General features: G+C 38.4%; 1 protein-coding gene across 4 annotated transcripts in view; it reads left to right on the top strand.

Annotated features, from left to right (window-relative positions):
- The window catches only part of kif14l (kinesin family member 14 like), a 55375-nt gene that overhangs the window by 11330 nt on the left and 19073 nt on the right, over positions 1–24972 (top strand). For 3 of the 4 annotated variants that reach the window (XR_001168918.3, XM_031891495.1, XM_002938751.5), the window contains exons 4-20: positions 725–812; positions 898–996; positions 1444–1496; positions 4924–4954; positions 8795–8902; positions 9066–9182; positions 9907–10025; positions 10834–11006; positions 11101–11248; positions 11483–11546; positions 15031–15215; positions 17884–17986; positions 19997–20154; positions 20526–20673; positions 21117–21218; positions 22666–22786; positions 24070–24163. Coding sequence is in view for 3 of the 4 variants with exons in the window: in XM_031891495.1 (XP_031747355.1) it covers positions 725–812; positions 898–996; positions 1444–1496; positions 4924–4954; positions 8795–8902; positions 9066–9182; positions 9907–10025; positions 10834–11006; positions 11101–11248; positions 11483–11546; positions 15031–15215; positions 17884–17986; positions 19997–20154; positions 20526–20673; positions 21117–21218; positions 22666–22786; positions 24070–24163 (1911 nt within the window). In the remaining variant the exon portion in view is untranslated. The remainder of the gene's footprint in view (positions 1–724; positions 813–897; positions 997–1443; positions 1497–4923; positions 4955–8794; positions 8903–9065; positions 9183–9906; positions 10026–10833; positions 11007–11100; positions 11249–11482; positions 11547–15030; positions 15216–17883; positions 17987–19996; positions 20155–20525; positions 20674–21116; positions 21219–22665; positions 22787–24069; positions 24164–24972) is intronic. The other variant, XM_018089405.2, reaches the window with a different exon arrangement.

Raw genomic sequence — 24972 nt, 5'->3', positions numbered from 1 at the left:
GTACATCACCTGTCAAACCACCTGTGTTGCACTGCTCTTCAAATTACTTAGTTACCAATAAATTCTATCACTAAATTTTAAATGCTAACCCTTGCATTAGAAACGTTCTCTTCAGATACCCTCCAAAAGAACTTTTTTTTTTAATTCCTCAATTAACCTACCTTTCCTCCCTAGTAATCTCCTCATATGCATGCCTACAGCACATCAACAGGGCACCTCACTTCCTATAAAATATATTACCCCACCATATCCACTTTTCTCCTAACCTCCAGAGTTTCTTATGACTTGCATATGAGTCACCTTCGCCTAACCTGGAGAGAAGGACACCCCATGTTTTTGGGCTACTTGAATATGCAGTTCTAAAGCAACCTACAATGGCCCATATGTCATTGTTCTAACGTTTAAATCGGATGCAAATGTAGAAAAGACCTAGCTGTTAATTAAATGCTTGGCATATAACCACTTACCTACCACACACAGTAGAATGCAATGTGCTGGCTTTCAAGCATTAGTGGTTTACATTTTACATTTCCAGGTTGCTTTTTGGTCAGTGTCATGTTTAGCATGAAGGAGGTTCATCAGACTAATCAGTCTTTTTGTATATGATAAGTTGGTTATCAAAACATCTGCTCCTGTGTTGCCACAAGGCTTTGACCTTCTGGTCATCCATGAAGTAATTGTATTTTTTGCGACTTCATTTAATTTTCTTTTATCTGTTAAATAGAATGATGGGGTTCAATGAAGAGGCTGGTATCATTCCAAGATTTTGTGAAGAATTATTTCAAAATGTAGGCTGCACTGGTCAAGAAGAGGTTTGTCTATGCTTGGTATAGTACACATCACTGCCATTGAACGGAATATGGTTTTGTTTATCCAACATTGCAATTATCTTTTTAGGTAAAATATAATGTGGAGATGAGTTACTTTGAAATCTACAATGAAAAAATTCATGATCTTTTAACTTCACCCAAAGACCAGGCTCTTAACAAGGTTGCTGTAAGTACTCGCTTTGCAGAATGGAACTCATGGAGCGTCTGTTGTTGTTCCTATTCATCATTATAATTTATTTATGGAACAAGCAAGTTACAGAGCGGTTTACATTAATATATAACAAATGGGGCTTACAGCAATTTCACAAACAAGGATTACGGAATACATGGAACCAATGGGCTCTGCACAAGAGCTTACAGTCTACAAGGGTGGGGGAGCAGTAAGCATAATGATGTTTCAATAAATTGGTCATTCTTTATTGCTGTGTTTTACTACTTATATATATTTATAAATATTTTATATAATGTATACATTTTGATTTTTAGTTATGACACTGTCTTTGGAAACAAATGGCCAAGCACACTAGAGCTGATATATGAAGTCAAAGTATGCCATGATCCTACAGCAGAGTTATGAGCTATAATGATAAAGTGATTTTTATTATTTCTGCAGCTTAAAGTGCGAGAACACCCTACGTTTGGACCCTATGTTGCAGGCCTTTCTACGTAAGTTTACGCAGAGTTTTTTCTGTAATCTATTATCTATTGACACTATGGCAGAGGATTACAAAACAAGAGTAAATTAGAAAGAATGTGGTCAATAATTTCTCTTAGCAGGCCACTCGTGTGGGCACACAAAGTTGGATTCCACCACGCAACACATTGTGATCATACAGTGAACGTGTTGCATGCAGATTTCACAAGTTATCCTTCGTATGCACTTCTAAAGATCAATGGGATTGCTCCATTTAGTTTAAACACATATTACTGGGCTGATATGTCTATTTTTGAAGTCGCTGTTGTATTGAAGTTCTACATGGGAATTGGTGACTTTACATCTAAGGGAGATGAAATAGTTAAAGCTGGTGTGCATATTGTCCCACCAAAAATATGCATGCAGGAGTCACCGGCCACAATGGCTAGTGAACTCAATATTGCAGTAAAAATGGGACCCCTGCCCCTCTTGCCAAATTACATTATAATGTGGGAGCTCTATAGGAATGAGAGGGAAGGAAAATTATGAGAATGACAGGGAAATATTACATGTACTGTAAATAAAAAGGTGCTTTTCAATAGGTGACCAGAAACTGTTAATTCCCTATTAGTAGACAATATCAGAAGGTATCCAACATGCTTCCAACATCTTTGGAAACATGGCTCATACATGGAACAGTATATAAGATGAATAGTGTTTGGTACAACCCCTCTAGTAACATTTGGGAAGAGGACAGATTCTTTTGCTTGATTTTCGGGCTCCATATATGAATGGGGCTGTGTCTAAGGTGTGGTGGCTCCGTGGGAGGGATGCAGCTACACCTTCATTGTGCTCTAAAATGGATTCTTTATTTAGAATGTGGAACTAGTGGTGGATCACATATGCACCCTTAATACCGGTACCTGCTCCTTTATCTGTTCTGGTGCTATAACGCATATCTTAATGTGCCTGGCTAAGATGTTGTATGTCTGTAGCAAGGTGCTAGGATCCAGAAACCATCTAACCCCCTATTCTTATGTTCAGCAGAGAAGATTGACTGTCCTTCTCCAGTGTCCTTGATAACAAATGGGTAACCTATACCAACCACATAAAACTTTCATTATTTAATTATTTTCAGCTACACTGATGCTAATTATTGACTCTGGGAAAGTTATTTTAAAATTATTTGCATGAATAGTACGTTAGGTTACAGGGCTGGCTCACACAGACACCTAAATGTTGCTGAGCTTTCTCTTGCACTTGAAATTCTCCCCCTCCCGACATGTCACTGTAACTTTACATGATAATGGGTGAGATCGCAGTACAGGAGGTGTGATAATTGTACAGTAAAAAGCTGCATACATCTTTTATTGCAACTCCTCCTTCTCTCCTGTCTAAACTGAGCACAGGGCACTGACTTGTGAAATAAGGTTTATAAGCAGATAGGCAAGGCAATAAATGTGGAAGAAACAGCTTCCTTGCCTTCCATGCCTCTTGCTATCACTGTAAATAAAGCTAGCACCTTCCACTGCTCCAGTCATCTGTAATTACTGATTGCTATAAACCACTAATATGTGCGCTTGATGTTGCTACCCCTAAACCTGCAAGAAAAAGTATAAAAAGTAAGTTTATAAAGTATAGGAAAGGTTACTTTATTGTAAAGGAAATAAATAAGAATTTTCTAAATATCACGATGAGGGGATTGTTGAAAGGTTTTCTAGCAATTAGAACAGTTTGGTGAATAAATCAGTACAGGCATGAGATCTGTTATCTAGTATACTTGGGGTTTTCCACATAAGGGGTCTTTTTGTAATTTGGGTCTCCATGTCTTGGAGACTAAAAAATCATTTTAACTTTAAATACGATTTTTGCCTACAGTAAGGATGATATATCTTAGTTGTGTTTTATTAAAAGAAATGTAGTGTTTTCCCATAATTCAGAAATTTCTGGATAACTGGTTTCCGGATAACGAATATTAGAACATAATTTTAACAGTTTTTACCAATCCCATTTTTATATTCTAAATTATTGTAGTTAAGTGAAATGGTAAAGGTATATGGGATTCATTATCCAGAAAGTCTTCTCCCAAAGAATCCATTCTAAGCAAATCTAATAATCATAACAGTTCCTTGGTTCCTTGTACTTGATCTGAATTAAGATATAATTAATCCTTATTGGTGGCAAAACAATCCTATTGGGTTTAATTAATATTTCAATGGTTTTTTTTTTACTGTTTAAAATAATATTGTTTTTTAATATAAGAGTTCAGGGCTTTTGGACCTAAAAGGCTCCCTGGATTAAGTACAAATATGGGATTTGTTATCTGGAAATTAATTACTCAGAAATTTCCAAATTATGGGAATGTCATCTCGGCTTGCAAATTCGGCTTTTAGCAAATAAGGAGATGCAGAAGCGGCACCTAGGAGAAAACTGAACCAGCCCATGGCTAACAAGAGGGCCAGCGATCTATATAACTGGTGGGTGCCTAACATTTTGACACCCCCCCAGAAAAAGACTTTACATGTCCTTTCAGGTAGGGAGATTAAATTATGAAAACCCCTATTCCGGAAAACCCCAAGTCCCAAGATTTCTGGATAATGGGTCCCATACCTGTATATGAAATAGTAACTGTGATTTACAAATTAATTGGTCACAGTTAAGAACATATACACGGATGTGAGAATGGGGATTATCTGGGTCGTGTTTAAGTATAGCAGGGCATTAATAGAACACAATGTGCAGACTATATGGTCCTATGATTTCTAAAGGCAGCCCTTAAGGATGAATTTTGGATAAAGTATCTATTGTTTTCTAATTTATCCCTCTAAATAACATCTGAGTATCCTAATACTGCTATTCAGACACTGGATGTGGCAATTGTGAGTGCACTTAGTCATGAAATAATATGCATATAAGTAAGGCTCCCTAAGTATGTATATATCCAGTTTCCTGCACTAATGTTGCACCCCAAAATGAAGGAAAATGCACAGTAGCTCCATGCCAAGAGGAATTAAAATAACCTACATTTGTAGCCCTACATCTTTACTTGTCTTATGAAACTGAAACTTATAAAAAAAAAAAAAAAATAGTGCCTATTTAAGATATTATTGTTAAATGTGGAATGGAATATGTTTTATGCTATTCTCCAGCCCCCTCTGCATAGTAAAGTAATCTCCTACTAGCAGATGTGTTTTCTTTTTTTATTTTTACTAACACAGTTGTTTCTCTATACTTGATAAAGTTTAAAATAAACAGGTCCCGGGGTGAATTACAGGCATCGCAACTGGATTGGCATCTAAACCATAAAGCAGTTGGTGCAACTGCGCCAGGGGACAGCAAACAGCAGGTTTTTGCTGGAGGGGACAACTACGTTATTTCCCTCTTGGTCTTCAACAACTAAGCAGATGTCCTAGAATTATTATTTTTCCTTCTAGTAATTTTGTCTCTTTATCCTCCCAGGTATGTGATTGCCTCCTTCGCAGATGTGCAGGTACGTTGTGTGGATCCTGAGTGGCCAGCACCATCTGCTGGTGATTTGTATTATCCGTAGAATCACTTTTTAATGGGGCATACAACTTAAATACAATAAGATAATACAGGTAAAGCATAAGGTAACAATTAAGCATAAATACAGAGGAGAACTCTCTGTTAACTATGATATTTCCCATATTGGGCTCTTAGTTCGTAGTACTGCCCTCTTCTGAACTACCCTAATAAGTCTGGATATGGTTGGTACACTGTCATTTTTCCATGTAGCATTGCAGTGATGGTACCGGGATAGGACTTGTAATCTGGAATGCTTGGCATCTGAGTTTTTCTGTAAAAGGGATCTTTCCATAATTTAAGTCAACAGACCTAAAGACTGCTAAAACTCATTAAAACATGAAATAAAACCCAATAGGATTATTTTGCCACGGATATGGATTGATGCAGATTAGTTAGGACCATGTTTTATTAGGAGGAAAATTATTTTTTTTTTAAAAAATTATAATTATTTGCTTAATGAAGTCTATTAAAGACCTTTCTATTAATTGGAACTTTCTGGATAAGGGGTGCCATAACAGATTTTTTTTTTAGGGGGTGCCCCCAATAATATCGGTTTAGCTGCACATTTGCCTAAAATTGTTACACAATTGTTAAACCACCCTTATGCTTACTATTTCATACACACTGTCCAATCCAAATTATATTTCAAGACTGTCTTCAGTCAAAAAAAAAAAAATTAAACATCCAAACACAAAAGGCATATTTACTTTATGGAGCTGTGTTGTGATTTTATGTAATTGTGTAGCCTTGTCTTAAAGTGATACTGACACTAAAAAACTACTATTCAAAATATTAATGTACTTAAAAAGTTCCCTATAGGTCACATTTTTCACTGATAGGTTTGCTTTTGTAAGTATTTGTTACTTGAAGTCCCTAAACCTGACTGTCCCTTCTCAACGGACTCCTGCTGCACAAATATGGCCGCCCCCTCATAGAGGAACATGGGGGATCAGATAGGTAAGGTAAAAGCATTGGGCAATACATTTATGGCAAAATTATTAAGCATATGCAAAGATAGTGTTCTGACAATTGTAAAAAGGGTTCAATTTTTCGTGTCCGTATCTCTTTAATGAAAAACTATACCTCCAGAATAAATACTTAACCAGTACATCCTTTATATCATATTAAGTGGCCTATTAAAAAAATCTTACCAAACAGGAATATATACTCGACACTGATATTCACTAGAAGGCCACATGTTCGACAGCCTGCTCTAGACTAATTGTCACAAGTTCATTGTGTATTACTGGAACCATTAGCGTTCTCTAAGGCTGAAGCCAAAAACGGCTTGGTGAAAATAGCGCCATACGCTCCTGCCTGTGCCTGCACTCCAATGAATGGAATTCGCTCGGGTACAGGCACATGTAGCCGATATTCGCCGAAGATAAAAAGTCTCACGTTTTTTTGGCGGATATCGGCTACATGTGCCTGCACCCGAGCGTATTCCATTCATTTGGGCACAGGGTAGGGTAAGTGTACAGTAGCGGGGCGTATTCCCGGCAAGCGTTTTTCGGCTTGCAGAGAATACGACTGTGTGATATTAGGCTAATTTGTCCACCTTTTTGCCAGAGGAATATCCCTGATTAGCAGTTTCTACTCTGTTTCTGTTTCTACTTTTTGTGCCATCTCGTAAAACTGCACCTTTTTAGCCACCACACCGTTGTTCCCATTTTGGTATATCAGCTGCTATATTGTTGCCAGGGTCTAAATTATCCTAGCAACCAGGCAGTGGTTAGAACAAGATTCTGGTATATGAATAGAGAGGGCCTGCCTGTGCCTGCACCCGAATAAATGGAACACACTCGGATACAGGCACATGTAGCCGATATTCACTGAAGATACAAAGTCTCGTGTTATTTGGCGGATATCGGCTACATATGCCTACACCCGAGCGTATTCCATTCATTCGGGTGCAGGCACAGGGTAGGGTAAGTGTACAGTAGCGGGGCATATTCTCGGCAAGCGTTTTTCGGCTTGCAGAGAATACGACTGTGTGGTATTAGGCTAATTTGGAATATCCCTGATTAGCAGTTTCTACTCTGTTTCTGTTTCTACTTTTCTCGTAAAACTGCACCCTTTTAGCCACCACGCCATTGTCTTCTTCCCAGACCTGGCATTTCCGCTTTTTTGCTTTTAGTTGGCCAGTAATTAAAACTAAGCTGTTATGGACCTTGAACTACTGTTTGTTTGTTTGTTCAGATTTACTTTTTACTTGAATGGTTGCTGCTCAAATGTGCAGCACTATAAATTGCCCAAGCTCCATAAATAATAGATATTGAATTGTAAACGTGTCTATATATTCATCAATTCAAGCTGAAACCTTAATAGATCGAATAGTCTGAAGTTTTATAGGAAGCAGCAAAAGGACCAGAGCCATGGGACTTGGCTTGCTTCTCATCTGTTGTCAAATTGTTCTAAGGCAATGTTGTTCTGGGAGAGCCTGTAGACGGAGTAGCCCACAGAGAGTGGATTAATGTGTCCTGCTTGCCCTGTGCTAGGAAACTGGAATTCCCCGGCTCTGCAGTTGATCTCCACTCTCCTCATTTTGTACTGAATGACAGCCGTGAAGGTTGCTTCCTATGTTAGTAAAAACGTAGCCACGGGCATCCTTCCAGCAGCACCCCATAATGCACTGGACTGGCCATCACACGTTGCTGGAGGGAATCAGGGGATGGGTTGAACTCTTAAAACTTTTAAGAGCCAGAAGGAAAAAAAATACGTGTGACAGATGCCTCAAATGTAACTGGTTGTTAACTCTTAAGGTACTATGTACAGCAAATCTAAATGAAACCCTGTCTGGTGGTATTTGGCCCTTTTCACCAGTGTTCATTTTTTTTTGGGGGGGGGGGCAACTTATATTTTTATTGAAAGGCATCAATAAAAAAAGGTGTTTTATAAAGATGCGCATGTTCATATTATAACACTTTTTTTTTTCAACCAAGATCACGCACATTACAGTAGTAAAGAGTATAAACTCTTAATGAAGAAAATGATTCGAAATATAATATAAAGATAATAAAACACATCTTAATCCACTGTTTGTATTAATGTATTCTACTGTACAGCACTGCGTACAAACGTAACGCTTTATAAATAAAGATATACATACATACATACATACATCTTCTAGGTGTAATTAATTAGAAATGGTTTCTATTATGAATATAGTTGCTGGGTTTTTAAGTGAGTACTAGGTTCTAAGGTATACTTTGGTTTTTCCACAGAGACCAGATTAAAACTAAAAACTAGTAATTAAGGGGTAGTTCATCTTTAAATTAACTCTAAGTATGATGTAGACATTCTGAGACTGTTTGCAACTAACTGGTCTTCATTTTTTATGGTTTCAGTAATTTAGCTATTTGTTTAGCAGCTCTCCATTTTGGTATATCAGCTGCTATATTGTTGCCAGGGTCTAAATTATCCTATCAAACAGGCAGTGGTTTGAACAAGATACTGGTATATGAATAGAAGAGGGCCTGCATAGAAAGATAAAAAATAAAAAGTAACAATAAAATTGTAGCCTCACAGACCAATAGTTTTTGGCTGCTGAGGTCACTGACCCTTATTTGAAAGCTGGAAAGTGGCAAAAGATGATAGCAAATAATTAAAAAACTATAAAATATAATGGAAAACAGTAATATAATGGAAAACAGTTGCAAAGTTGCTAGGAATATTGAGTTTAGGACAGTGTAAACACTATCCTGAAATGGCAGACCCGGTAGAAATGTTCACCCAAAACAAAAGTGTTCCATGCTAGTTCTGCAATCATTTATTTTTCTTCCAGACGTGGCTAGAGCTAGGAAATAAGCAGAGAGCAACGGCAGCTACAGGAATGAATGAGAAGAGCTCACGTTCCCACTCTGTGTTCATTCTGTCTGTTTCACAGACCATGGTAAGACCCATTTTTTTTTTTGACTGCAAGAAAATTTTGTTCATTAAAAAATTATCTTTGATGTCAAATACACAATTGGCATATTGTGCAAAGGCAATGTGAACACATACTTAAGCATCTGAACATCCCTGATATGTAATTGGTTAATATGTCTTGTCTACAGAGAGAGCTACTGGAAGGCGAAGTTCATGATCATACAAGGACAAGCCGTGTTAATCTTGTAGATCTGGCTGGAAGCGAGCGATGTAATTCTGCACAAACTAGTGGTGTCCGACTGAAGGTTAGTCTTACCTGGAACTGGATAATGGTGCAATGCAGAAATAATGTTTGTGGCCAATTATTTTTCTTCTGCACATTGCTTGTCCCTTTTCCAGTCATTACTGCTTCTTTTTTGTTTTAACTTTCTCCTACACCCCTCTTTGCTTCCTGTAACCTTCATTATCCCCACAATAATCATTTGTAAGGCTTACCAACCATGCTTTCATCTATATTTCTGTCCTCTGTCACCCAGCCAAAGCATCTCTGTATATGTGCTGTGTCTGGATAATATTTAATATACAGGATAATGATCTCTCTTGAAAATGTTTATCAATATATATCAATCAGCAATGAATTTTACAATTCTATAAAGGCATTAGTATGTGTTGTATGTAATAATCATGGAATGCAGAGGGACAGAGCTGTCATTGGGGAAGATTCTCCAATCAGGCGGATATTTCACAGATAGGGGCCATCATCAGAGAGACTTAAAGGTGCCACAGGTCGCTCAAGAGGTAGTGCTACTAGTGGGTGACCATGTGTAAATCTTTTTTTCCCCAATCTACTTGGCAGTGCCCATCACCCAGAGATTGAGAAGTGTCTAGTGGGCATACTGCTAATTTCATAGTAGGGTGGCCGTGCTGAGATTTTCTACTATCCTTATAAAATACAGAAGTACCGAAAAGTACCTGTAGAATTTATTTGAAAGTCTTGTCCAACAAAAATAACTGTCTTAATGTCTTTAGGAAGGAGCCAGTATTAACAAGTCTTTGCTGACCCTGGGAAAAGTGATTTCAGCCCTTTCAGAGATGTCAGAAGTTAAAAAAAGAAGCTTCATCCCTTATAGAGATTCTTTGTTGACGTGGTGAGTGTTTTAGCATAGCCAAGGCTGTGCCCACACAGGTTGGTGTATCTTTAGCATACAGCCGTCCGTATATAGATTGAAAAGTGCCTGCTCCTTACCCAGAGCACTCTTGCTTTTTTTATGGTTTTGCTGCCCTTAGTGGTATCTTTATTTATTGCCATCACTGAGTTGTAATATTGTGTGTGAGCTATGCAACATCGTACAGTAGAACAATACATTAATACAACAGGGGGTTATTAAAATAATAAATACAAAGTATAATAATACAAGGTACAGTTGCAATAAGTTAAGAATCGGAGACAAGAGGATGGAGGTCCCTGCCCTGTAGAGCTTACAGTCTAAATGGGAGGGTAACTTACAGACATAAATAGGAGGGTATTAAGTGATGTAGGTTACAGTGTAATATATGTTCTAGTTCCCAGATCAGGTGCTGTGAAAGTGCTTCAATAGGTAGTCTTTGAGCTTAGTTCTAAAAAGACTGAGGGAGGATTCTCTCCGGAGGAAATTGGGGAGGGCATTCCAAATGTAAGGGGCAGAAAGGTTTAAGGCTGGAAACAGCAGTAGTAGTAGGGGGTGCAACCAGGCGGTTCCTCTGTGAGGAGCGGAGGAGTCGGCCAGGATCATATGGAACCGATGCGGTCCCCAATCCGACTAAATTTTTTAACCTGGTTGGCAGGCCCATTGAATCGGTGTATGGCCACCTTTATTCTCCCTCTTTCTTTATCTCTCTTGTTTTCCATTTTTCTTTCTCTTTCATTCTTTCTCTTTTTTTTCCTCTTTCCTTGACACCTCTCTCTCATATATCCAGGCTGCTGAGAGAGAGCCTTGGTGGGAATTCGAAAACAGCCATGATTGCCACAGTCAGCCCAGCAACTGTGAACCTGGAGGAAAGTCTTAGCACCTTACGGTATGCTAGCCAGGCAAGAAACATAATTAATGTGGCCAGGGTAAACGAGGATTCCACTGCTGCACTAATAAGAGGTAACTAGTGGATTGCTTTGCCATTGTCCTCTCGTGTCATGTCCATCACTGTAATTTGGAAAAACTGGTTTCCTTTTTTCATGTCTAATTTCAGAACTTAAGGCAGAGATTGATAAGCTTAAGGCAGCTCAGCAGTGTGTACAGGGCGTGGATCAGGAAACGTATGATGCCAGTTTGCATGAAATCCAGTCTTTGAGGGAGAGACTTTTTATCCAGGAGAAGGAGTTGACCGAGACCCAGAAGTAAGATGGAGTCATTCTTTATTATATTATTTATATGTTGCAAATCAACTCTAGAATATGGCTGTCGATGAACAATGAGGGACTTGAACAGAAAAGTACACTAGGTTGTAATGCTGAACTGATTTTGTAGAATTCCAGTATTCCAATATATCTTCATAGTGCCAAGGATTTAATATAAAAAAAACAAGGTATAATAAGGACAATACACTGCAATACTTTGTCTTTTTCTGGCAGGTCTTGGGAAGAGAAACTTGAACTAGCCAAACAACAAAAAGAAGAAGAAGCCAAAGAACTACAGGTATAAATGATATCTACGACCCTATAATGTGTGCAATAATGATCCGCATGCAAGTTTCCCTTGTATTACTGTCATTAAAAAGCCAATTCTCAGAAACATCTTTCACTTTGTGCTTTGTATCCTTTACCCTGTGCTTTATGTTCTGTATTCTTAAAGGGGTTGTTCTTGAATGTCCAAATCGTTTTAAACCACAACAATGCTCACAGAGTGGTAGAAAATGCATTTTCCATAAAAAAGAGTAAAATGGCCACTATAAGAGCTACTTTGTATACCTGTTAAATCAGTCCTCCTGTCTCTCTGATCAGTTTTCTGAAGGGATGGGAGTGGCCTATTTTGAACCTGACACATTGAAAACTTCCTATATGCTTACATCATCATGTCCAGGCTTTGCTCTTACTTCTTACCTATTGGACCAATTCATTGGTTGCTTGTGCATTATAGCAAGTTGGGTCATTGGTTAATTTCTCCCTTGCAATGTAGTAAATCACCAATCTAACCATTATGTTAGAGTTGCAGCTCTTGGTTTGACATTACTTCCTGTGCCAGACTGGAGACACAGCCAATTGGAGTTAAGTCGCCTGCCAGTACTATGAGTGACATCATACAAGAAAGTAAAAGTGTAGTTTTATGGGGGTCACTTACCCCCCCCCCCAATCCCACGCACAGAGTGAAGGATCAGCAGAGAAATATCTCTTCAGCTGCACATTTGTTTTTTGTTAACTATGTATATGGCAAAGATTGTTGTATTACTGTGAACTGTTAGATTTGTGAATGTTGTACAAAGGTGAACAGCCCCCTTAAGACTATTCCTGCCCTAGGTCAGTCTGATTATAGTTACTGTTTTAGTCACTCATCCGACAGGTAGTCTATGTTTGGTCAGAATCCTCACATCTGCAACATCATCTTGCTGTTTTCTAAAACTGAATTTTGGAAGTCAGAGCAAGGTCTTCTACGTCTAACCCTAGACAAACCTTTCACCCTATAATTTCTCAGGCTGAATAATCAAGAAAGCTACAAATTACAGAGAGGTTATCTCCCGTGGACTCATTTTAATTCAAAATTCAATTCAAAAACTTCTTCTCTTAACCTTCAAAGCCCTCCATTCCTCTGCTCCTCACTACATTTCTTCTCTTGTGTCTCCGTACGTTCCTGGCCGACTCCTTCGTTCCTCGCAGAGCAACTGCTTGGTTGCACCCCTCACTACTACTGCTGTTTCCCGCCTTAAACCTTTCTGCCTTGCTGCCCCTTACATTTGGAATTCCCTCCCTGATTTCCTCCGGAGAGAATCCTCCCTCAGTCTTATTAAGACTAAACTTAAAGACTTCCTTTTGGAGCAATCGCCCAGCACCTGATCTGGGAACTGGCACTTATATTGTATTGTCACCCACTGTGACCTACAGCACTTATATTTGCCTATTTGTGTCTGAGTTACCCTCCCATATAGATTGTAAGCTCTACGGGGCTCCATCCTCTTGTGTCTTTGACTCTTAACTTATTGCAACTGTACCTTGTATTTATTTGTATTTATTGTTATACTTTGTATTTATCTATTATCTTAATAATCCCCTGTCTTAATCTAGTCTATTGTAAAGCGCTGCGTACATATGTAGCGCTTTATAAATATATACTGTGAGGACAGGTTTAAATATAGGTGTTTAAGCGTCAGGCCTACTAGTAAATTTAAGGCCTAAAACTAGCACAAATTACAGTAAAAGTTTAGACATTTAAAATAAGTTGTTTTGTACACTTATGTAAGTTGTTTACAGATAAGGAATGATTAATTGCTATATGCTGAATCATACATCGTCACCCCATGCTATCGAAGGGCCCCAGATGTCCAGAAACTTCTAGTATCACGCGTGGTCAAACGTGAGGAGAAGATTCCCGAATGATGGATAGATAACAGGGGAACATTGGACTCTGATTGGACAATACTTGGGGGCAGTGGGGGCCTTTGGAAATCCCCCACTGAAGGGTATAAAAAGGCATGATACAGTGTAAACAACTTGGAGGTTTTATGCACAATATTCCTTTGTACATTGTCTCCCCATCGATGTAAAAGATTAAATCTCTTCTGATATCTGAAGAACGAAGTCTAGGTGGTGTTCTTGCATTGTTACATAATTGGTGGGCCTTACAGTTGGTGCCGAAACCCGGGATCGAACCAGGGACGTTTAGATTGGAGGGATTAGGGATGCACCAAATCCACTTTTTTGAATTAGACCAAACCCCTGAATCCTTCGTAAAGGATTTGGCTGAATACCGAACCGAATCTGAATCCTAATTAGCATATTAGGTTTTGGAAGGTTTAAATGTTCCATGTTTACGTGACAAAAAGTTACACGATTTTTAGGATTCGGTTCGGCCAGGACCATGGATTCGGCCGAATCCTGCGAAAAAGGATGAATCTTGGCTGAATCCTGTATTTGGTGCATCCCTAATATACTGTATATACATACATACATGCATACATACACATTTTAAAAGATGATTTCCTTTTTTTTGTAATAACAGTGCCATATTGGTTTGTTGGGTTTATTTTAAGTCTAAATTTTTTTTTTTTTAATAGACGTCCAGATTATGGAAAGACCCCATTCCTGTTCTGAAATTATTGATGATGGATTTGTTCACACTACATGCTTTAGCCTGTATTTATGTTGCATCACTACAATCAATCAATTTTTTCTGTGTTTATTTTCCTTCTCTCTATTCATGTCTTTGGTTAAAGAGACTAACCCTTATGGGCTGTTATTAGCGATGAGCAAATTTTTTCGCCAGGCATAGATTCGCAGCAAATTGTTTTGCTAAACTTCAGAGACAATTCACCACGCATCATAAAATAGGCCAACAAACACGTTTTGCGGATTTTTAGTTGTTTCATGAATTTTTTGCTGTTGCACAAATTTTTCGCCGAAGCAAAACAGGGCAGATTCGCTCATCACTAGCGGTTATCCATGCAGTGTATAAATCTTCCTTGGGCTGCATGATCGATTCCCTCTTGTACCCAAATCTCAGTTGTACCCCGTTTTGTATGTAACTGATCTGGTTTCTTCTGCCACGACATCGCTGTGCACAGACGGTTACATAGGGTTGAAAAGACCCATCAAGTAAACCCAGCACACACACAGCATCATCCAGGGTGGATTTCAGCACAGATGAGCAGAAGCATTTTTTTTTTTTTATACCGATATCCACCCAGCTAGACAATAGCCCAATGTAATGCCTGTCACTGCTCAGTGATATTGGGTAAAAGTACTGTAGATTTGTGTTTTCCCCCCAGGATAAATACAGTGAAGAAAACGGCTCATTTAACATGGCCCTTACTGCAGTTTTGAAAATTACATCACCTCATCATAGGCAATGTCTTTAATTCTTATCCTCTTTTTTTCTTTTCATATTTGCAAATGTTTAATTCTATTCAACTTGTTGGATTAGCCAGGCTGTTATTATATAATAATAATTACCTCACTCTCCACTTATTCAGAAAGCTGGCGTTTGTTTTAAAGTTGACAACATGCTTCCAAATCTGGTCAATCTGAATGAGGATCCACAGCTTTCTGAAGTGCTTCTTTATATAATCAAAAAGGGTCAGACTATGGTGGGCAAGCAGCATCCAGGATCTGACCATGAGATACAGCTGACTGGAGCCCTTATAGCTGAAAACCATTGGTAAGTTCTTCATGGGGTGTATTTTAATACATTAATCCGTGGCTCAAATTACCTAAATACTCTGATAGCATCAACTTTAACTACATGTTTTTATACTTTTAAAAATGCAGCATCTAAACGTTTGAGGGTGTCGATGCCTAGTAAACAATAAACTTGGCTATAAGCAGGCAAATTCACCTCCAAAGACTTAGAATTTCAAATACTAGAATATAAGGTATAAACAAAATGAACAGTCTGTTAGCAATTAATTGAGAGTTATAGTAAAATATATTTAACCTTTATTCATGGACCTTTGCTTTAGAAACTAAAATTCCCAAAGATAATGAATGAATGATAATGATAGTATTAGAAATTAAGTGACATCAAAAGGCCTATGTTGGTCTAGTTTTATAGACTATAAGGAAACAGTCAGCAAACTACATGTCAGATCTGCTCCACTAATCTTAAAACAAATACACTATATTCAGTTTATATTTTATTCTTGAGGTGCAGCTTCCCAACCTAATCAAAAACAAAATATCATTTAATTATTTTTAGGGTTAGCGCTTTTTTCACAAAACACTCCACAATATTAAAAATTCCCTTTTCACATTTCTTAACTCTTGCCGAATACAATATTTACTAAGAATAAACTCAGCCAATATAATATTCAACTTTCAAATTCTGGATCAGTAACTCCAATATCTGATTTAAATACAGTAAAGTAGATCAGACGAGTCACATCGTACACCAAACAAAAAACGTGAAGAGCTCGCAGTACAAGGGGGAGATGCCAGTATATTGATTTTATGTAAAAAAGAAAAGATATTTCAATATTTAGTAAGGGTAAAAGGGTCACTGGCTGTGTGTTGCAGCATAATATGCTCTGTATACATACTAAAGCTTAATATTCTTTGGGTCATTAGCCATGTGCTGCACATTTAAGCTCAATATACCTTTGTATATTCACTGCTCGTATTCCCTTTACTATCTTATGCTTAGCATTTTAATATGCTTAGCATTTTAATATATAGTACACTGGATATGGACATAAGGTATTTACCATATTGTGTGTGTTGTGAATGTGTCCTTTATATGCCTGTAATGTAAATCTAGAATACAATACAATTACTGTATTTTTATATATTTTTATAAATTTCAAATTCTGGATCAATTTATTTATTTATATATATATATATATCTGTTCCACTGACGGTCCCTTGTGGATCGAAACGCGTCGATGTGAGTGTGGAGCAATAAAACTTTTTTGATACTTTTGAACAATTGGAGCCGTGAGTGCTTTCTACTGCAGCTATGTATATATATACATATACATATATATACATATATATATATACATATACACATATATATATATATACATACATACATATATATATATATATATATATATATATATATATATATATATATATATATATATATATATATATATATATATATATATATATATACTTTCGGCAGGGATCCTGTGTGGAACTGAAACGAACGTTGGTTCAAATAAACCTCTGATTATTTTTTCTGCAAAACTCTTCAACTGTGTGTGTAAATCCTGTGTGTGCCGTCACTTCTATGCCTGTTTAACCACTTTTTTGCACAGGCACCCAGGTATTGTCACCTTGTATGGTGTGCAGCATATATATATATGGCGATCCTATTGGGATCGAAACGCGTTGATGCGATGAGCTAATAAACAAAAAACTTTTTTTAGTTTTATCTCTATATGCCGTGAGTGCTTTCTATTAATCCATTATATATATATATATATATATATAAATTGATCCAGAATTTGAAATGTAAATATTGGCTGATTTTTATATTAATGAACGTGAAAGGTGGATTTTTAATATATTGTGGAGTATTTTAGAAATAAGTTCTAACCCTAAAAATTAACCCCTAAGTAACAGCAAGCTCAGCTGAGCCAGTAACACCTTTATAGAAACTAGTAAAAAGCTAGACGTGAAAACCCTATTTCCTTTGGCAAAATCCAAAGGACAGCAATGAAAAATTTAATAGAAATAATATGTGAGAAATTTTAGAAACCTATCTGGTAGTTGAAAAATGATTGGAGGTTTTATAGTTTGTACAGGATGCAGTGTATGGGATAAAACACCTTTTAAGCAGGTGTTAAAATGCCTTGTGTGCTTTTTAAATATTTGTCCGGATTGCAAAATGGTTTTTTTTTTTGTTCTTTTTTTTTTTTTACATTTATGACTTTTATTACATTACCCTATTTGTGTCTAAGACCAGACATACATATAAGTGTGGGTAGAGAGGGTCAAATACTCCAAAAAAACAAAAAAAAATATCCATTTAAAGGGATACCCAAATCCAGTCAATATCACTGACCCTGGGCTTTTAAAAGAGCACCTGAAAATTTAGAACTGATACCCACAGGGAGGTAGGGAGCACGCAGCCCATCACTAAATGGTTAATTAAGGGAAAGGATGTAAAAGGGCAATATTTACTGTTTGGCAAGATTTTTTCAATAGGTCACTTAGTTTATATCATTTTATCTGTGGGTTAAGTATTCATTCAGGGGGTATAGTTTTCCTTTAAATACACAGATCCACTGTCCAATGACTGAGGGGACAGAAAAGAGAAAATATGTTCTGAATTAAGTTGTGTTTGCATTTTCACATTGTGCTTATTCTTGTATCTTGCATAGCCTCATCAATAATAAAGCGGGTCAAGTGTCTTTAACCCCATTGCCTGATGCAGAGACCTTTATCAATGGAAACCTTGTTCGAAATCCAATCGTTCTACACCACGTAAGAGACACACGTTCATCAAGTCAACCTTAATGCCTATATACATTATAACCTGCCTAACTGCTAGTTGATCCAGAGGAAGGCAAAACCCCATCTGAAGCCTCTATAATTTGCCGCAGAGGGGAAAAAATCCTTCCTGATTCCAAGATGGCAATCGGACCAGTCCCTGGATCAACTTGTACTGAGAGCTACCTCCCCTACCCCTGTATTCCCTCACTTGTACTGAGAGCTATCTCCCCTACCCCTGTATTCCCTCACTTGTACCGAGAGCTATCTCCCCTACCCCTGTATTCCCTCACTTGTACTGAGAGCTATCTCCCATACCCCTGTATTCCCTCACTTGTACTGAGAGCTATCTCCCATACCCCTGTATTCCCTCACTTGTACTGAGAGCTATCTCCCATAACCCTGTATTCCCTCACTTGTACTGAGAGCTATCTCCCATACCCCTGTATTCCCTCACTTGTACTGAGAGCTATCTCCCCTACCCCTGTATTCCCTCACTTGTACTGAGAGCTATCTCCCCTACCCCTGTATTCCCTCACTTGCTAAAAAGCCATCCAACTTCTTCTTGAAGCTATATAATGTATCGGCCAGTACAATCCCCCTTAAGCACCTCTTCTCCAGTGTACACAACCCTAACTTGGCCAGTCTTGGCTTTCTTCATAACTGAGACTTTCCATACCCTTTACCAGCTTAGTTGCCCTTCTCTGTACCCTCTCTAACCAAATAATATTCAGTTTTAGCACTGGAGACCAAAACTGAACAGCATATTCTGGATGGGGCCTTACCAGCGCTCTGTAAAGGGGAAGAATAACCCCCTCCTCCCGTGAATCTATACCCCTTTTAATACAGCTCAAAACCTTGTTTGCCCTTGCAGCTGCTGCCTGGCATTGCTTGCTACAGCCAAGTTTATTATCTACAAGTCCCCCAGGGGCCTTTTATATTATGGATTTGCCAAGTGCAGTCCCATTAAGGGTATAAGTGGCTGCATATTTTTACAGGTTATTATTTTTACAGGTTATATTATTTTACAGACCTTACATATATCCATGTTAAATCTCATCTGCCACTTAGCCGCCCAGATTGTCAGTTGGTCAAGATCCTGCTGCAGGGATGTCACATCCTGGATAGAATTGACTGGGCTGCAGAGTTTTGTGTCATCTGCAAACACTGATACATTACTCATAATACCCTCCCCTAAGTCATTAATGAACAAATTAAACAAAGTTGGCCCCAGTACAGAACCCTGAGGGACCCCACTGAGAACCTTATTCCAAGTAGAGAATGTACCATTAACAACCACCCTCTGTACCCGATCCTGTAGCCAGTTTCCTATCCATGTGCAAAGTTGTTTTTGTGGGCACAGTATCAAATGCTTTGGCAAAATCCAAATAGATCACATCTACTGCCCTTCCACTGTCCAGCTTCTTCTCATCTAACCTCATCAGAAAAAGCAATCAAATTGGTCCGACATGACCTGTCCTTTATAAAACCATGCTGATTACTGCTCATATTGCCATTCTCTTACTGCTCATAATGCAAAAAAAGGTGGAAAAACTTAAAATAAGGATGCCGCTGAGCATTATGAATGAGTGCATCAAAGACTGTATTGATCAGATATTATCTGGTTTGTGCCACAATTCGGGATTTGCTTTTGTGGATAATGTAGTGTTGAATTTTCGAAGGAGGCATAGGCGAAAGGATTTGTATAAGCTTAGCCTCAATTCCCATTATCACAAACTGGCTTCTAAGCTAAACATTTTACAAGATATATTATAAAGCTACTGATATACAGATTGAGACACAATAAATTGTGCTTTTGAGACCTCAGATCTGTAGAGATCTGCTTGTATGCACCATCAGCTGGTCAAGCAGCTCATTAATATGTGGATGACCAAATGCACACACTATCATTTAGATCATGGACCAGTTAGTTGGGTAGTCCAAATATTGGCTCTTATGTAGCCACCAAGAGATTGCTGTCTGAATATAAACTTTCTTTTTTAGGGAGATAGAGTGATCCTTGGTGGCAACCATTACTTCCGTTTCAACCATCCCACAGAGGTTGACAGTGTTAGGCGTTCTGTGATGCCTCACACAAACCAGGAGGGCCCCAGAGACTTTGAATTTGCCAAAAATGAACTGATTGAGGCACAGACACAGAGGTTTGGATATATATCTTTAAATACAATAGCACTTTTTTTTAATCCAATGATTTTATTCATTGCTCAGCTACAGGTGAAGTAACTGTAACATTCCCATACACGTACAATAATAGTCTTTTTGGCCACTAGTTTTTGCATTTTGCTTCAATTTACTTTACCATTCTAAAATGATATGGCAATGTATTGGGCAACTAAAGGACCTCAATGATTAATTGATTCATATCTTTAGCTGAGTCTTTTGCTTGGAGATCTAATTATGCCTGTAGCATGTTGCCAATATTTTTGACTGTGGCAGATAACCTGTTGTAAATATGCGGTGGCAAAATTAGAAGTCATACCACTTTTTTTTTTTTTCTCTCTCAATTTTTCAGGATTGAAAATGAAATAGAGGATGCAAGACTGCAAGCACAGACTGATATGATGAAGGAACTCCAAGCTGCCAAGGAAATGGCCCAAATGGAGCTCACACAGCAAAAAAATTTGTATGAAAATCGAATCCGCCAGCTTGAAAGAGAACTGGTTAGTCAGGGCTTAAAGTTGGATGGGGGTTATATAGTCTGATGATTTAGCAGCTACCGTGATCATCAGTGCAGGGTAATGGAATCTCGTCCCAAGTAAGAATATAGAAAGATTGACACAACAGAGTTTGGGAAAGATTAATTTTAACGTCGCCTGCCCTGTGCACATAAATTTCAAAGTTTAGGTTATCTATTGCCCTTCTGGAGCCAAAGTTTATTATACTGTTGTAGTAACCCATAACAAGCAGTCAAATATTTGAAAAGTTTGCTAAAAGTCAAAAACTGAGCTAATTGGCTCTTAGCTCACTGGTTGCTAAGGGTTACTGCACAAAATAGGGTAGTGTTTGTAAAGAAACCCTACTATTTTGTGTTCTACATCTAATATGTAGGGGAGGTGATACATCCCTTACGTCATTCTAATATACATTTTGTTTGGAATTACAGGAGGAAGAGCTGGAAAGGAAGAGGAGTATAAAAAGGAGCCTAAAGGAAAGCAGGCCAGCCACTGGCAGGGATCATCTTCCCCCATCTGGACTATATAGCCAGGTATAATTTTACCTGTATTTATCAAATGACAATATACTTGTAGCCCACTTTATAAACAGATGTGGCACTACCTGCTGATATGTCACTATACTTGGCGCTTTCAGGAGTCCTGAGCCCCGCTTACTTTGGGGAACAGCTATTACTTTGTACTTTGGCGTGCCTCCACCCAGGATAGGGATAGACTGAACTATAACTCCCCTCCTGAGACTTAATATACTGCTCCTTTTGTGGGGACTCCCAGCACTCCTGGTACCTTGCCCCCTCCCTGGGGTAGTTGCTTACCAGGCAGGTGGATCCTCCAGGAGAGATACACACACACTGATGTAATGCTGAACAAAGTGTTGTGTTTATTGGCAGAGTGGTAGACAGCTTTGGCATACAGGATACACAGGATATGTCAGGATACTTTCTCTTTCCCTCAGGAGTCCCTCTCTCCTGGGATACCGGTAACACTCCAGCCAAATGACCCTCCCTTTGGGGTTCCCTCCGGTACTTCTCGCCAGAAGCCCCTCTCTAGGGCACTTCCCGGTACTCCCGCCAAGCGGACACCCCGTGGAGACCTCACTCCGGAAATATCACCCGGCTATCCCCCGGATTAGGCAAACTCCTATTCCTCACTCTTGTATCCCTGACTCCAGCTATCAGTGCTGGAAGATCTTAATCTCATCTGCCTCCTGGTGGGGCCAAGCTGCCCAGCTAAATAATCCTGTCTACCACTCCTAGAATGGTCTATAACACACATCTAACTCACTAGACCCAGCCTGTCACTATCCTCTAGCCAGAGGGGTCCCAGGCTTAAGACCTGAAGGCACATGGCTGCACAGCCTTATATATCTGTGTGCACCCTGTGGCCTAACTACTGAACTGCAGGGAAGCTAAATCCCAGTTAACCCTTAGTGCCAAACCAACCAAGGTATCCCACTACCAGAGTGTTACCCTCCCTTGGGGTCTATCCTGGGGGCAACCATCCTAAGGGACCCAAATTTTGGGGAACCCTACATACTGTACATATCACACTGCAACTAGTGATGAGCAAATCTGCCCTGTTTGTTTGTGAAATGCATTTAAGACCATGGGTGGTTTTTACAGTGGGTTTTTTTAAACCCCACAACTGTGAAACCAGGAGAAAAATGTATCTCATCACTAACTACTACTATGTTTGAATCAAAACCGTGTTTGAATAGCATTTTGCCACTTTCCATAACTTTTTTTTCTCTTTACTATTTACTAATGCATAAAGTATTTGACATGGTTAAGCGCCCAGTCTAATTGACCACATGGAATTGCACACACAGCCATGTTTAAAAAATGACATATTGCCATACAAACTCATCTTTAAATAAGCCCCATCCTTGTCAGGATATATTTTTTGTTTGTTTGTTTAAATTGGCTTTTTATAGCAGTTTCTTCTTAGCTGATGTGGTGCATTGTGGGTAACTTCCTGCAGGGTGTTGAAATGGGAATAAAGCACAGCAAATTCATGCAGGTTCTGGAACTGGAGAAGGAGACCCTTGTGAGCCAAGTGGAAAAGATGCAGCAGCAAGGAAAGAAAAGCATTTCTGCGGAAAGTAAGATGCACTTTACTAGACTTGATGGACTTTGGTCTTTTTTCAACCAAACTACTATGTAACTTTGTGTGGTTCCTCTTTTATCTAAAAAATTTATGAAGAAATTCTGCATGTTTTCTGTATATCTATAATTTGATACATTTTCACAATTTTAATGTGACATACTGATTTTTATTAAGTTTGGGAAAGTTTCTAAGCTGAATTTGTAGGGGAATCGTGTATCTTGTAACTACCACAAATGGGTGCTGACCTATACTGCAGTGGTTCTCAACTTTTTCCCCTGAGGTATTTTATGACTATCACAATAAACACCAAGGTTTCACCCATTTCAACTGCAGTTGCATTTCAGGAGTCTGCAACAAGAACAGATATGTAAAATATAGCATGACCGTCGTAGTAAAAGTTTTAACCAGAACAGGAATTTTGTTTTTGGTATGTGTATTAGATCTGTTATCATTGTAATAATAAAACAGTACCTTTTACTTGGTCCCAACTAAGATGATTTTTTTTTAATGGAGGAAAAATAATCCTATTGGGTTTATTTAATGTTTAAATGTATGTATGTATAACTTTATTTATAAAGCGCTACTTATGGACGCAGCGCTGTACAGTGGAATACATTAATATAAACGGGTATTAAAATAGATAAATACAAAGTATTACAATAAGCACAAATAAATACAAGATGCAGTTGCAATAAGTTAAGAGTCAAAGACACAAGAGGATGGAGGTCCCTGCCTCGTTGAGCTTACAGTCTATATGGGAAGGTAACTTACAGACACAAATAGGCTGTAGGTCACAGTGGGTGACACTACAATATAAGTGCTGGGCGAGTGCTCCAAAAGGTAGTCTATTAGTTTGATGATAACTGATTTTAAGTGGACTTAAGACATGGGACAAACCAAGTATCCAAAGCCAGTCATATTTGGACTTTTTTGACAGGCCATATTAAATTAACAAATACCAGTGATACTATTGGTATAACTGGTATGAGGAGTCCTCATGTGAACTGTCACCCCTATATTGGCTTTCACTCCCTCACATGGCATGGCTCTTGTCATTCTGTTAACAGCCAGGGCTTAGATCAGGGCATGGCAGGTTGCAAGACCTTTACACATGGCTGATTTCAGGCCCTAGTGAAGATTGTCCTGCTAGGAATCTGTTTTCTGGTTCTGGCAGAATGATTTTTGAATACCTCGGCCTGCTTTATTAACGCCTACAGGCCTGTATCATGACAGTGTGTTTGTAACACTGCATTTGTTTTTTGTCTTTTCCCTTTTAAGAGCAAGCACAATGGACAGCCTTGCAGCTATCAATTGCTCTGCAAGAAGCCAACACGATCAGCAAAAGTATGAACAAACATACAGTGTTTTCAAGGTGATGTATGAGCAGTTAAATACCATCTGTGCTTCGGGGTGGGTGATTATTCTTTGAAGTTTAGCATGGATTCTTTCTATAGATGGTTTATCTGAACCGCTTAGTCTCCTATTATGTTATGATTAAAAAAATTCTTTCGGATTCATTGCCTTACCTAGGCTGTTTTCTATTCCAAATAAAAAAAACAATTTCCCAGAATTGCAGGAAGGCCACCTCCCATAGAGTCAATTTTAGGCAAATAACTGTACCTTGCATTTGATCCTAAGTGAGCACCAATCCATATTTGTGGATCATATTGTCAGCGGTGTAACTATCGGGATCGCACCCGGGCCTGCTGGAGCCGCGGATGGCAGGACATGGGAAATTTTTGTTCAGAGGACACCAGAGCACGGCCATGGCTTGTTACGCCACTGCATATTGTTTATGCCTAAATGTTTATGTTTATGCCTAAATGTTTTTTCAGTAGACTAAAGACACGGCGATCAAAATTATGGAGAACTGCTTATCCAGAATTCCCCCCAAAAAATAAATCATATACCACTAGTTTCATTGTGCTCATATTGGAACATTTTAAGGAACCCTTGAACATAAGAAAAGAGACATGCGCGTATGCAACTAATATAGTAATATAATAAGACTTCAATCTACCAGTCTCAAAGACTTTTGTAAAGGTAGCCATATACAAACAGATTTTAGCTTCCGTTTTAGCTCCTTCAAGGAGCAGATTATTTTATGGCCAGCCTAAATCCTGAAGATCAGAGCTATATTTAAATAATGCAGATATTAAGAGAGATTTCACAATTCATTTT

The sequence above is a fragment of the Xenopus tropicalis genome, chromosome 8 (genome assembly GCF_000004195.4).
Source record: "Xenopus tropicalis strain Nigerian chromosome 8, UCB_Xtro_10.0, whole genome shotgun sequence".
Lineage (NCBI taxonomy): Eukaryota > Metazoa > Chordata > Amphibia > Anura > Pipidae > Xenopus > Xenopus tropicalis.
Note: the sequence above shows the minus strand (reverse complement) of the source record. Positions and strands in the feature narration are given on the sequence as shown.